This window comes from Rhinolophus hipposideros (assembly GCF_964194185.1).
Source record: "Rhinolophus hipposideros genome assembly, chromosome: 9".
NCBI classification, from domain to species: domain Eukaryota; kingdom Metazoa; phylum Chordata; class Mammalia; order Chiroptera; family Rhinolophidae; genus Rhinolophus; species Rhinolophus hipposideros.
Window position 1 is genome coordinate 63466968 of NC_138055.1, and position 12796 is coordinate 63479763.

Consider the following 12796-nt stretch of genomic DNA (forward strand, 5'->3'; position numbering starts at 1 on the left):
GACGCTACTATCAGTCCCCAAACTGCATCCTTTTGCTAGGTCGTTCTACTTTATTTGCTATAATAAATTACTCCATATTATAGCAGTAACATCAATAAAAGTAATGCCTAATGCTAATGCGCTATGAATATCTCATTAGGAACTTAAGAAAATTAGTCTAAAACTGCTCACCACATCCAAAATCAAAGGGACTCATTTCTCAGTCAATTAGGTATGAAGAGCGAGCCTGAAGTCAAATGTGAAAGGCTCTGATGGTGTCTTCCAGAGATGGAGGCCCATTTTTTTACCACTCAAAGTTTTCACAGGGTGAAGAAGACAGAAAGAGGAGTTTGCAGAAATATAGGGAGAAACATCAATAAACCCTTGCAGTGCCTTGGTTTTACTGACAGCACCTGTGTGTGTTTGAAAAGAGGGCCCCTTGATTTCCGACTTAAGGAGTATAATTGCAGGTGGCACTACGTTTTGTGGGGTAGAGCTTTGATTAAAATACTGTACAGGGCTCTATTATGCATAAAACAATAATCGTCATAACAACAAACATTTGTAAGAGATACATACAGAGGGTGCCAAAAATATGTATATACGTTGTAAGAAAGGAAAAACTGTATTAAAATTGTAATACTCAATATATACTGATAACAAAAGATGAATACAAGTCACATTTGACTTCTGTAATTACAAGAGGTGCTCAAAGTGGTTACCATCTGCATAATTTTAATACGGTTTTCTTCCTTTCTTAAAATGTGTATACGTTTGTTTGGCACCCTCTGTGTGTGTGTGTGTGTATGTGTGTGTGTGTACATATATGTGTGTGTGTGTGTGTGTGTGTGTGTATAATGTGTTCCAGGTACTTTACATATAATTTACGTTTAATCTTCTCAACTATACTACAAGGGAGTCAAGAAGTACACCATTTTATAGACAAGGAAACTGGGTGCAGAGAAGTCAAGAAAGTTGGGGAGTGAGGCAGTCTGGGCTCTGAGTCCTTGCTCAGTCATTTTCCAAGTTAACGATTGTTTAGTTGATGCAAAAGCCTTTGTACAAACATCTATATTTCTCATCTCTTTCTGAGGCTCCTGTCCTGGAATGCACAGTGGTTAGTAGAGGATTGTTTATGATAGACTCCTATGCATTCACTCAGCAAAGACAGGATTAAATAAGCACCTGGTATGTGCCAGAAACTGTGCTAGGCCTCAGGAGTTTACTATTTCATAATAATGAAAATGGATCCTGGATTTTTTTTTCTTTTAGCAAATTCTGCTTTCTCAACTGGCAATATATGAGTATTTTCCACGAGGAGACACAAACTCAGTATGGTGATGATTCGTTGTGTAAATGGAACTGCAGCGTTAGAAGGGCTGACAAGCATGTTTGACAAGCTCATGTATCATTTCTCCATCGAGGAATAGCAGAACACTTCTAGTTTCCATGAATAGCTTTAGCTTATGGCTGGCTAAAATTCAAGCCATTCTGGTGGGGGTGATTGGGTAGTTTCCATTGTTGGTATTAAAATCAGTTTTAGAAGTAATACTCGGTGCATATAGAAAACCATCATAAAGCATCATTTTAAGTGATTCTTCATGTGAATAAAATATTTTGTAGTTGTGTGTACATGACCACACCTCAAACAAATTGAACATATAAAACATCAACTTTAAAAAAGGAATATATCACAGGGTTAGTTTTTACATGGATATTCTCCCTTATAGTTAAATTATATTTTTATGCATGTCAATTTTTAAGAATAAATCTGTTATACAAAAAAAACCCAACCCCACAAAAAAGACCTTTTTCCTAATTAAAATTTGAGAGGAAAATAACTGTGTGGCAATAGAAGTTTCTGAGGAGTATGTGTCTTCAGTATATTCACTGGCTGTAAGCACCCCTAAGGCAGGTAGTGTATTCTCAAAACTTAGCATAGGGGCTGAGGCAGGGTGGGCATTCAGGATATCTTTATTTAATGAAGACAAAAGGAAGAAAGAATGGAGTGGAAGGAAGGGCCTCTGTGTGCAGGCAGCAGGTGACGCACTGCAGAACTCCGAGAGGTACCACTGTCACAGCCAATTCTGATGGACTAAATGAACAGAATGGAATAAACAGAATAAATGAGAGCAGCCTTAAAGGGACATGGGTTGCAGAAGCTACCTTGAGCTCCAAATAATTTTAGAATAGCAAATTCTGATGAGCTCTCTCTCAATTTCAATAACCATAGCTGTTGACAGAAAAATGGCATATCATCTTTGCTTCATAATGCACACATTGAGAGGCTAAGTGAGCCAATTAAAGGTATACAGGACTTTAGTAGCACCTAGGATAGGTCTGGAGTCTCCAAAATCCAATTTCAACTTTCTACTTACTATATTGAGGCAAATGAGGCACAGCTCCCCTGCTTTCCTCCCTGGAGGCCACGCTGGGTTTGGTGGGTGGGTTACAGGTTTTCTCATCCATATGGCTTCTTGTTCTTAATATTTATTCTGTATTGTAGTTCCACTATTTTAAGTGTTGCACTAGTATGTGTGATTTATTGGTTATGAATACAATTTCATTTTCAGGGTTAAATTTATATGGTCCACAGTGAAGTAGGGCTGCCCCCATTTTATCCTGCCCAGTTGTTTGCCTTCTCCACGGATGTAAATGCTAACCAAGAGAGTGTAGGGAGGCATTTTTATGCAGCCTCGTCACTCTTTCTTGAAGGGACCACCCCTTGGTCACAAACATTGCGTCTATGTCTCCTTTGGTCTTACACATTAATCATTTACTTCATTTTCTTGGGAGCATTTATGAATAAAGTTAGTTTATGGATATTAAAAACACAGAAACCTCAATTTCCTTTCTATAAAACTCCATTGGAACTGAAATTTTCAAAGTTGTTTTACCAGAGCAGTTATAAATCTAGAACCCTATGAAAGGAGGGAATTAAACACATTTATATGTTCTGCTTTTCTTTTCTTTTTTGATTGGTTACCCAGACACCCTTGTACCATGACAGAATTCAGGAAGTTACTAAAGTAAGAACATGGTTTTAGTCTTGCAAAATGGATTATAGCTGCATAGTGGCCAGATGGGAAGAGAGTCTTAAAAGGAAATAAATGTAATTTTGTTAAATAGATTATTGAGAAAACGAAATCCACAATATACTGAAATGGAGAGAACCTATATGCATTTATATGCTCACCTAATTATTCATGGAAGGTGGTGAGAAACATTTATTCAGTACTTGCCAGGGACTATACTAGATGTATAAATGTTATTTAATTTAATATAACCCTATATTTTGTAGATATCCCTATTTCTGTTCTACAGATGAAGAAACATAAGATCAGAGAGCATTTAAGTACCTTGCCCTGTTCACACAACTGGTAAATGCTGGAGGTGTGATTGGCTCCACGGTTTTGTATCATTACATAGAAACTTGGCAATGACACCTGAAATATTTGCCACCCCTATAAAATTTGACAACATAATTTTCCAATGTATTTTTTAAATTCTACATTTTAAAAGAAATTACTTCTACTTACAACTTATCGTTATTCCAAGTTCCACATTGTGCTTCTTAGGGAGCTTTACATGAAATGTTCCACTACTTGGGATGACAGACTCTGTAATTTCCAAACAAAAAACAATAAGTTTATTTACAGAAGATCAGAAAGAATGGAGCACCGATCAATGAAAATGCATCAGGAAAACGTGCATCATAATCATCTGTAGGTAAAGCTGTAGGCCCTGAAGTAAGGTGAATGCCTGTAAAATCCTGATAAACTAAGGTCCTGGTGAAGAATATGTCTTACCCATAGCAACTGTACATAATTCACGGCAACAGTTGTGTTCAGCATTTAAGTATAATTCAGGCAACATGTGCATCAGATTTACCAAGTTAAAAATTGAGGTTCCTGAATCATCCCAGATCTATGGAATCAAAATCTCTGAAGATGAAGCCTAGAAACCTGCATTTTAAACATGTTCTCCAGGTGATTTTTTAGGCATAGTACAGTTTAACAACCACAGGCATGGTTATATTCTTTTTTTCTCCCCAACTGTATTTTCTCAGAGTTTACTATTCAGCAATTCTTTTTTTTCAACTGTTGTTTGGCGATACTAGGGGAAATAGATTTTAGGAAAGATTTCAGTTTGGTGCAGTGGTTGTTGATTTGGGGGAAAGGGCGTGGAAGGGGCCTTAATTTGTAATGTACACAGTGAAAAAGTACACTTAAGGAAGTAGAAGCAGGAGTGATATTCAAAACATTTCACAACCAGAATGGTACTGCCCACAGCCAATCAGACTGGATGCTGACGATGGTTTAGAACACAGGGGCCGAGGAAGCCCCAAAGGCACCACAGATACACCTTTAGTTTCTGGATCATTGGGATCTCCAGAAGGTCCCAGAGAGGAGCAGGAGGAGAGGGAACACTGGAACAGGGTGAAGGTGAGCTCAGATATTGACCAACCAGTACAGAAATAAGCTAATATAGTAGCCACAGAGCGATAACCAGTATGCACCAGTTGAATCTGTACCCTGGGTGTAGCTAGGTTGATTTTATCAGGGCCTGACTAGTATTTTAGAAAGAAAGGAATGGCTGCATATTCTTAAATATACGCTTCTTAAAATTCCTTTCATAGTCAGGGAGACCTTCAATTAGAGGTAAGGTAAAACGGAAATATCCTCTGAGGAGATAACATCTATTCACCCTAAAATGCTAATGACTCTAATCCTTTCTTGAAGATTTTGGGAAGGGCTAAAAGAAAGGGGCTGCAAGAAGCAAGGGATTTATTTATTCTTTCCTTTAGATTCCACATATAAGTGAGATCATGTTATTTGTCTTTCTCTGTCTGACTTATTTCGCTTAGCATAATGTTCTCTAGGTCCATCCATATTGTTGCAAATGGTAAGAGTGTCAGAGACATAGAGGAAAGACTGAGGATTGCTAGATGGGAGGGGGGTGGGGATAAGGGGGAAGGTGAGGGGATTAGAAAGCACAGTCAGTAACCACAAGATGGCCACGGGGATACAAAAGTCAATTTGGGGAATGTAATCAATAATGTAAAGATTTTGTAGGGTGTCCGATGGACATTTGTCTCATTTGGGAGACCACCTCAGGGATGATGTAGATGCCTGATCACTGCACTGTACACCTGAAGCTAAAGCTGAATAATAATGAACATCAACTACAATTTCATAAACATCAACTATATATATATATATATATATATATATATATATATATATATATATATATATAGTTACAAGAAGTGGAGTACAGCATTAGGAATAGAGACAGTGGAAATGTAATGGCTGTGTGCGATGTCAGAGGGATAGTGGATGGGGGGAGGGGGTTATCACTGTGTGAGGGATTTAAATGATAAATGTCTATTACATTGTTTTGTACACCTGAAACTAAAAAAAAAAAAAAAGAAGAAGCAGCAGCAGCAAGGGAAACTTCAGCATAAAGGGAGGACTGTGAGATGGCTGAGCTAAACCTTTGGTTTTGTTCAAGGCCAGATCCCCAACCTTCATACAAAGAACTACAGGCCCTCAGGCCTGTAACCCACTTTGTTAATCCTATATTTAACCTTTTGAGTCCGCAAAGCAGGGTGAGAGTTGGGATGGCCTCATGGAAACAGAGTTAGTGTACTACTTCCTTCCTTTTTCTGCCTTAACTTGTTCTTCCTGGCCTTTTGCACTTTCCCACAAGACCTGAATCTGATCTTCCAAGTCAGTATTCTCCCCTGAGTATTAAACTGCAGAACATAATAAAATTTAGATTTTACTGGGCCCTTCACCTGTAATACCATGTATTAAAAAGGATCCCTAAGACCTCTAGAACTCCACCTGTAAATAATGGATTCCAGTTTTCATTCCCAGGGGAGTGAGGGAATCTGTTGCCTTCTCCAACTCCTCCCACTCTTTTAACTCTCCAGTCCTGTCAGGTGTGGCCAAGTGAGGGTCACAGACTGTGAGAGGATACCTTTGGCTTCACTGTTGTCCTCAACTTACACTTGGATGTCCCAGGAAGGATCTTTCTTTCTTTCCCTTTCTTTCTCCTCTCCTCTCCTCTCCTCTCCTCTCCTCTCCTCTCCTCTCCTCTCCTCTCCTCTCCTCTCCTCTCCTCTCCTCTCCTCTCCTCTCCTCTCCTCTCCTCTCCTCTCCCCTCCCTCCTTTTCTCCCTCCCTCCCTCTCTTTCTTTTTCTTTTTCTTTCTTCATTCATTCAGCATTTGTACCCTCCTCGTTTCCCAGTAGGATTTGAGCTACATAAAATTATTTCTTTCCCCCAATAGATTTAAAAAAGGCTAACAAATTTTGATATATTGGGGCCAAAAAAGAGAAATGAGGCAAGTAAAAAACACATAGGTGTGCTTTACTTTCTTATTTCAGATGCTGCAAGTGTCATAAATATTTATTTCCAAAATATTTCTCAAATCCATGCCTTCCCTCCATCTCTTTCCTGAGTCCTCTTCATTCCCTGTTCCAATAATGGAATGCCAATTGCCACCTTATTCTCACCCCTAAAGTGAATGACAGCTTAAGAATTTGGAATGAGCATGCAGACAGGGGACAGAGAGGACATTTGGAAGCAGCCATGTTTTTCCCAACAGCCAGTGTGCAGAGACGGGAGAAAGAAATAAGTATACATGAGGAGAGCATGTGACGTCCTGCCGAGAGCCTGTGTTTGGCTCGATAGTCTTTGACATCTAGTTCTAGTATTTCCTGGGGCTGCCTAAATTTCCTATCCTCAAGGGCTGTGTGCTTCCAGTAAATGCCTCTTCTCTGTCTAAAACTAGCTTACGTGTATTTCTGTTGCTTGCAACTGAAAGATCTCTGATGAACACATTGATCCAGTAAAGGAAATGAGATGGAGCTAAGTAGAAAGTCCCCACGCAAGTGTTCACAGCTGTAGCAGGAAGAAATTATTTGATTACTCAGATAAAGCATGCAAGTGTTCCCAGGTAAATGCAGAAGAAGCTATAAAATAGGGGTGTCCAAACTGCGGCCTGCGGGCCAACTGCGGCCCATGATCCATTGTTAATTGGCTGGCAGCAAATTCCAAAAATATATTTAGTTTACTTAAATAAACCAGGTGAGGCAATACGTACTTCACCTCGAGTGAGTGGCCTGCTGTTTGTGTATTTTACCACATATGGCCCTTGGTGAAAAATGATGAAAAAACTTTGGACTTCCCTGCCATAGAAGGACAAACGGCTTCCCTATTTATGGAACTCATTTCATGTATGTTTCAGTGCTACCTGTTTTAAGAAAAAGTTTGCTGTGAAAGAGGAGGGCAGCATATTGTATGCTTGCATATGTATATATGTTTCCATGTAAGTAATGCTATGCTTACACAAGTTTCCATGTAAGTAATGCTATGCTTACACAAGTGAGGTCTTTGAATCATAAGGGCCAGAAAACACTGATGTAGAATAGTTACTATGGCAACGTTTTGCTTTTTTAAATTTTTAATGCATGGAAACTTGACCAAGATTAACATTGTTAATGACAGTGGAGGAGATATTATCACTTCCTGGAAAACAGTAATGGATCACTTTTGACTACATAAGATTTGAAATATTCATAATGATGAACAAATATCAACAAATAAATCTCTTTGATCAAGCCGTGGCTTCATTTTAATCTTTAAATGCCAACATGATTTATTTTGTATTTGGTAATATTTTTCCCTCTACAAATTATTTGGTGGTTAAAGCCAAGGCGCATTTAATTTGGGGTTTCTTAAAGAAATGCTAGTAAAGAGAAAATAGATTCAATATTTGGAGAAACAATAGGTTTAGAATAAGTAAACAGAATGTCTATTTTGTTAGACTCCCAAGTGATTATTTTGCGCTTCCCTGGTTTTTCTTTATCTTTGTTAATATTATAATTAAAAACACATTTGGGTAAACAAAGACCTCCTTCTTTCCAACCGGTCTGCTTTTTCTGTCTGAAGCAGTCATTGTTGGCACAGTAAGATAACCACCCCATCTTAATTCATCAACCTGGACGTCCTTGTGAGATTTGAAAAAAATTAAAGGATACTAAGGAGGATGAATGTAAATGTTTAACTCCCATCCACTCAGAGAAAAGCACTGGGGTGCTAGTAATGATGGCAAACATCATTTTATAGGATTTTCACTAGGACACCTTTCCAGAATAAAGTGGTATTTATTTCCAACAAAATAACTTCAGAGTTTAAAGTAGAAACTTCCAGTATTCACAATATTGTAGATTGGTATTTAAAGGACAGTATTGAAAAAAGGCAAAATGTAAATTGTGCATATGTTATGACTATAGCTTTATAAAATTATATATGGTAAAAGATGGTAAAGCAATATAAAAAATTTCCATAACATAACTATAATGGTTTGTACAATAGCACCCATTTAAAGAGATAGATTTATGCAAAAGTGTACTCACAGTCAAGCTTCTTAACCACTCTCTATGTCACTTAAAATGTTTATAAAATAGAGATAGCTTATCTTCAATACACAATAGTTTGGGAATTAATATCTGGGTATAATGTATTTCTGAGGAAGAATTTTGGAAATGGATGGCTGACATCCCCACAATTAGGAGTGAATCCAGAAGGACAGGGCAATCTCAAAATAGCTCATGTCCAGAGATTTCTTACCAATGTTCTAAGTTCTCTAATGGCATTTTGGGGAGTTGAAAAGAATAATGAAGGTTTAGACTAGCTAATGGTAAAATCAGTGAGAGAAATGACCAGACTCATGTAAAGGGATTTTCAAGCTGGGTGTGAACCAAGCAGAGTTTGAAAGCTCAAAGTTCATAGCACTGTCAACCTGCATGGTCAAATAGTTTCTTATCAAGAGACTTCTGCTGCTGAGGAATAAGAGCAGAGGCAGTAGACGATTAAATTGAGCCAGAGATTGAGATTTCCAGCAGTTTCTAACAGATTCCAGTAGATTGGTAATGACTAACCCGAGTGTTTTATTGAGGATTCTGATGTTGTATCTGGGCTCAGCAGGAGGATATTGGCATCAATTAATGATGTCTGCCATGAGCAAGGGAAGATGGAATGATAGGATGGAAGCACATTTTTTCTTTTCCTCTTCTACGTTATTTCTATTCACTAGAAACGGGTTATTGCAGGAACAATAGAGGACAGGGGCACATGCCCTTAGGTCCCTTTTTCCTGTCCTTTATTCAAGCAAACTTGGAACAATGTGGGTTTAATAGACATAGTTTCTATTTTTTTCAGGAGCTTAATCCTAAGATATTAAAGTATTTAATCAACAGGTACATAAAGTATACATATATATTAAGTATAGATTAAACAATGAACAAATATCGAGGATACACATACAATAAACATGCATTTATAGCACTTAGATACTGCTTATGGAGAAGGTCAAATTGTGCTGGCCATTCCACTACCGTGACATAGTGAGCAAATGTTGAGCAATGCCCTACAGTGCACAGGAGAGCCACCTCCGCTCGACCAGCAATATCACTAGGGCAGAGATTCAGAAATCCAGCTGTTTCATGCCTGAGAAACTCTAATATGTCTTTGAAGAGGCAGTGTAATATAATATGGAAAAGACAGGTGTAGGCCCATTTGTTTATTTTTTCAATTGTTTCCCTTGCCCGAGGCAATATATCAGAAAAAAATATTACTAAGAGCAATGTCAAAGAGTTTACTGCCTATGCTTCCTTCTAGGAGTTTTATGGTTTTGGGTCTTACATTTAAGTCTTTAATCCATTTTGAGTTTATTCTTCTTTTATACAGTATAAGAAAGTGGTGTAGTAAGTGTCCATCAATAGTTTATTGGATAAAGAAATTATGGTACATATATATACAATGGAATATTACTTGACCATAAAAAAGAATGAAATCTTACCATTTGTGACAACATGGATAGCCACAGAGGATAGTATGCTGAGTGAAATAAGTCAAACTGAGAAACACAAGTACCATATGATCTCACTTACATGTAGAATCTAAAGAATAGGATAACTGAACAAACAAAACAGAAACAGACTTAGAGAGAACGAACTGATGGTTGCCAGAGGAAGAGGGGGTCTTGGAGGGCTGGGTGAAAGAGGTAAAAGGATTAAGAAATACAAATTGGTAGTTACAAGATAATCATGGAGATGTAAAGTACAGCATAGAAAATATAGTCAATAATATTGTAATAGCTATGTATAGTGGCAGGTGAGCTGATGGGGGGAATCACTTTGTAAATTATGTGGAGGTCCAACCACTGTGCTGTACACTTCAAACTAATGTAAAATAATGTTGGATGTCAACTGTAATTGAAAAAGAAAAAAAGAAAAAGAAACATCTTATGTAAATAAAAGAAAAGACACGTCAGTCAACAGACCTGGGATCTACCATTCACTTTGCTGTATGACCTTGAATTTCCTCACCTGTACCGCAGTGTCCCCATTTATAAGTAAATGAAGGTACTGGATTCTAAGATTCTTTCAACACTAATGTTCTATGACCGTAGTAAAGTACACTCTGGGGCCACTGGACAGTCTTCTTTGAAAACCATGCCCTCACCACCATCTGACTCATGCTTCTAGGTTCCTTCTACTGGATTCCTCCTTGGCTGCAGCCAACTAAAAGGGGAAGGTACCAAACTTAAGTTGGGCCTATTAGATTCTTTCTCTTGGGAATTAGAAATCAGAACTGGTTGCTACTACCTGGATGCTTTAGCAAAGAGGGAACAATCGTGCAATTAAGTCAGAGAAAACTTGTTCAGAGGCAAATAGAGAAGATGTGCAGAAACAAGGAGGATCTGGAGAGCAGGAACCCTAGAGAAACAATGGGTATGAAATCAGTTCTTCATGCACATTGAAGTTCCTGATGCGAGTCCTTCAGAAGAGCCAACTGAACATTATTCGTTCGCTCATTCATTCATTCATTCACCAAGTGCTGGCTGAGAGCCTCCTGTATTCCAAGTACTATTTGGGGGCACACTGGTGAACAAAAGGTACAATATGCCTGACATCATGGATTTTTCTATTGAAAAAGACAAGATAATACATACATATACTACACAACATCAGAGCCTGAGAAGGGCTAAGAACCATAAATCTGGGCAAGGAGACAGAGTGATAGTCAAGGAAGGCTTCTCTCAGCAAGTGACATTTGAACAAAGTCCTGAATGAAGGGAGCAAACCACCCGAGCTTCCCAGGCTGAGGACACTGCTACTGCAGAGATGGGATCATGCTGACATGTCAAGAGCAGCTAGAACATGTGCCCTTTCTCAGTCTAAGTCCTGCCCTCCTTCAGAGAGAGTTTACTGTGTGGATGGTCCTTCCATTGCACTGCATTCCCAACTCCAGACCTGAAAGAATAATACTCACCTTCACTCCACTTCTCATCAGCAACTCATTACCCTGAGCCTTGCTTGATCTTCTCTGAAATCCTGAACTCTAACATGCCACTTGACCGCAATCTCCCAGCAGTTAGCTCCCTCATCAACTTTCCCTCACTACACACGTTTCTCCCTGAAGACCCCCGGTTACTTAAGTCCTCCCTTTCTTCTCAGGCTGGTCCTTTAGTACTTTCCATTACTCACTAATCTAGACTTTTTCACAGGCAGTATGTGTAATGGTTAGAGTGTGGCCTTTGGAGCCAGACTGCCTGGGTTAAACTCTCATCCTTACCATTAATAACATGGACCTCAGTTTTCTGCGGACATAATAACAGTAAATTTCTCCATTGTTGTTGTAAGCGTTAAGTGAGCTAATACACACACAGTACTTAGAAAAGTGTCATGCCATAGAGTAAGCATTGGATAAATATTATCATGATCATTTTGAAGCTATTATCGGAAGTATTCATCTGCTCTTCCTGCAACAATATGAACCTCAGTGACTTAAATTTTCCTTCTGTTGAAACTTCTCAGGAAATCTCAGTCTCAGTCTCTGGCTCAATCTAATCATCTACCATCTCTGCTCTTATTCCTTGGCAGCAGAGGTCTCTTGCCATAAAACAACTTGAGGGGGGGAGGCCAGATGGCTCAGTTGGTTAGAGCGCGAGCTCTGAACAACAGGGTTGCCGGTTCGATTCCCACATGGGCCAGTGAGCTGCGCCCTCCACAACTAGATTGAAGACAATGAGCTACCGCTGAGTTTCCGGAGAGGTGGCCAGGGATGGCTCAGTTGGTGAGAGCACAAGCTCTCAACAACAAGGTTGCCGGTTCAATTCCGGCATGGGATGGTGGGCTGTGCCCCCTGCAACTAAGATTGAAAATGACAACTGGACTTGGAGCTGAGCTGCGCCCTCCACAACTAGGTTGAAGGACAATGACTTGGAGCTGGTGGACCCTGGAGAAGGACACTGTTCCTCAATTAAAAAAAAAAGGAAAGTTGGAATATATGTTGAAATTAAAAACAAACAAACACACAAAAACAAACAACTTGACCAGGCAGTTTGATAATGCTATAAACTCAGAGCTTCCAGACTCTGCTTGTGTCACCACTCAGCTTGAAAATCCTTTTACACGAGTCTGGTTGGTTTTCTCACTGATTTCCCCATTAGCTAGTATAAACCTCCATCATTCTTTTTAAATCTTTTCAACATGCTGACACTTTCACCCTCACTTGACAGTTCTTACTTGAACTTCCTAAACACAGCTAAAAATGTGTTTATATTCTCACATCCTTCTCTTCTAATCTCATAGAAAGAAGTCTTGCACTTTCTGTGTTACACTAGTTATCTATATTCTAGATATCTTCACCTCTCATGCCTTTTGGGACCCAATTCCACCAATTATCTTTTCTCCCTCATTCATTTCAGGCCCCAAACATGCTCAAATCTTTCTAATCTTA

General features: G+C 38.9%; 1 protein-coding gene across 19 annotated transcripts in view; it reads right to left on the minus strand.

Annotated features, from left to right (window-relative positions):
* Window positions 1-12796, minus strand: part of GRIP1 (glutamate receptor interacting protein 1) — a gene marked incomplete at its 5' end in the record, with an annotated part of 621259 nt that overhangs the window by 62073 nt on the left and 546390 nt on the right. For 18 of the 19 annotated variants that reach the window (XM_081058470.1, XM_081058458.1, XM_081058474.1 and 15 more), the window contains one exon: window positions 3519-3599. The exons of the other annotated variant lie outside the window; for it this stretch is intronic. In XM_081058470.1, coding sequence (XP_080914596.1) covers window positions 3519-3599 — 81 coding nt within the window. The remainder of the gene's footprint in view (window positions 1-3518; window positions 3600-12796) is intronic. 19 annotated transcript variants of the gene reach the window in all.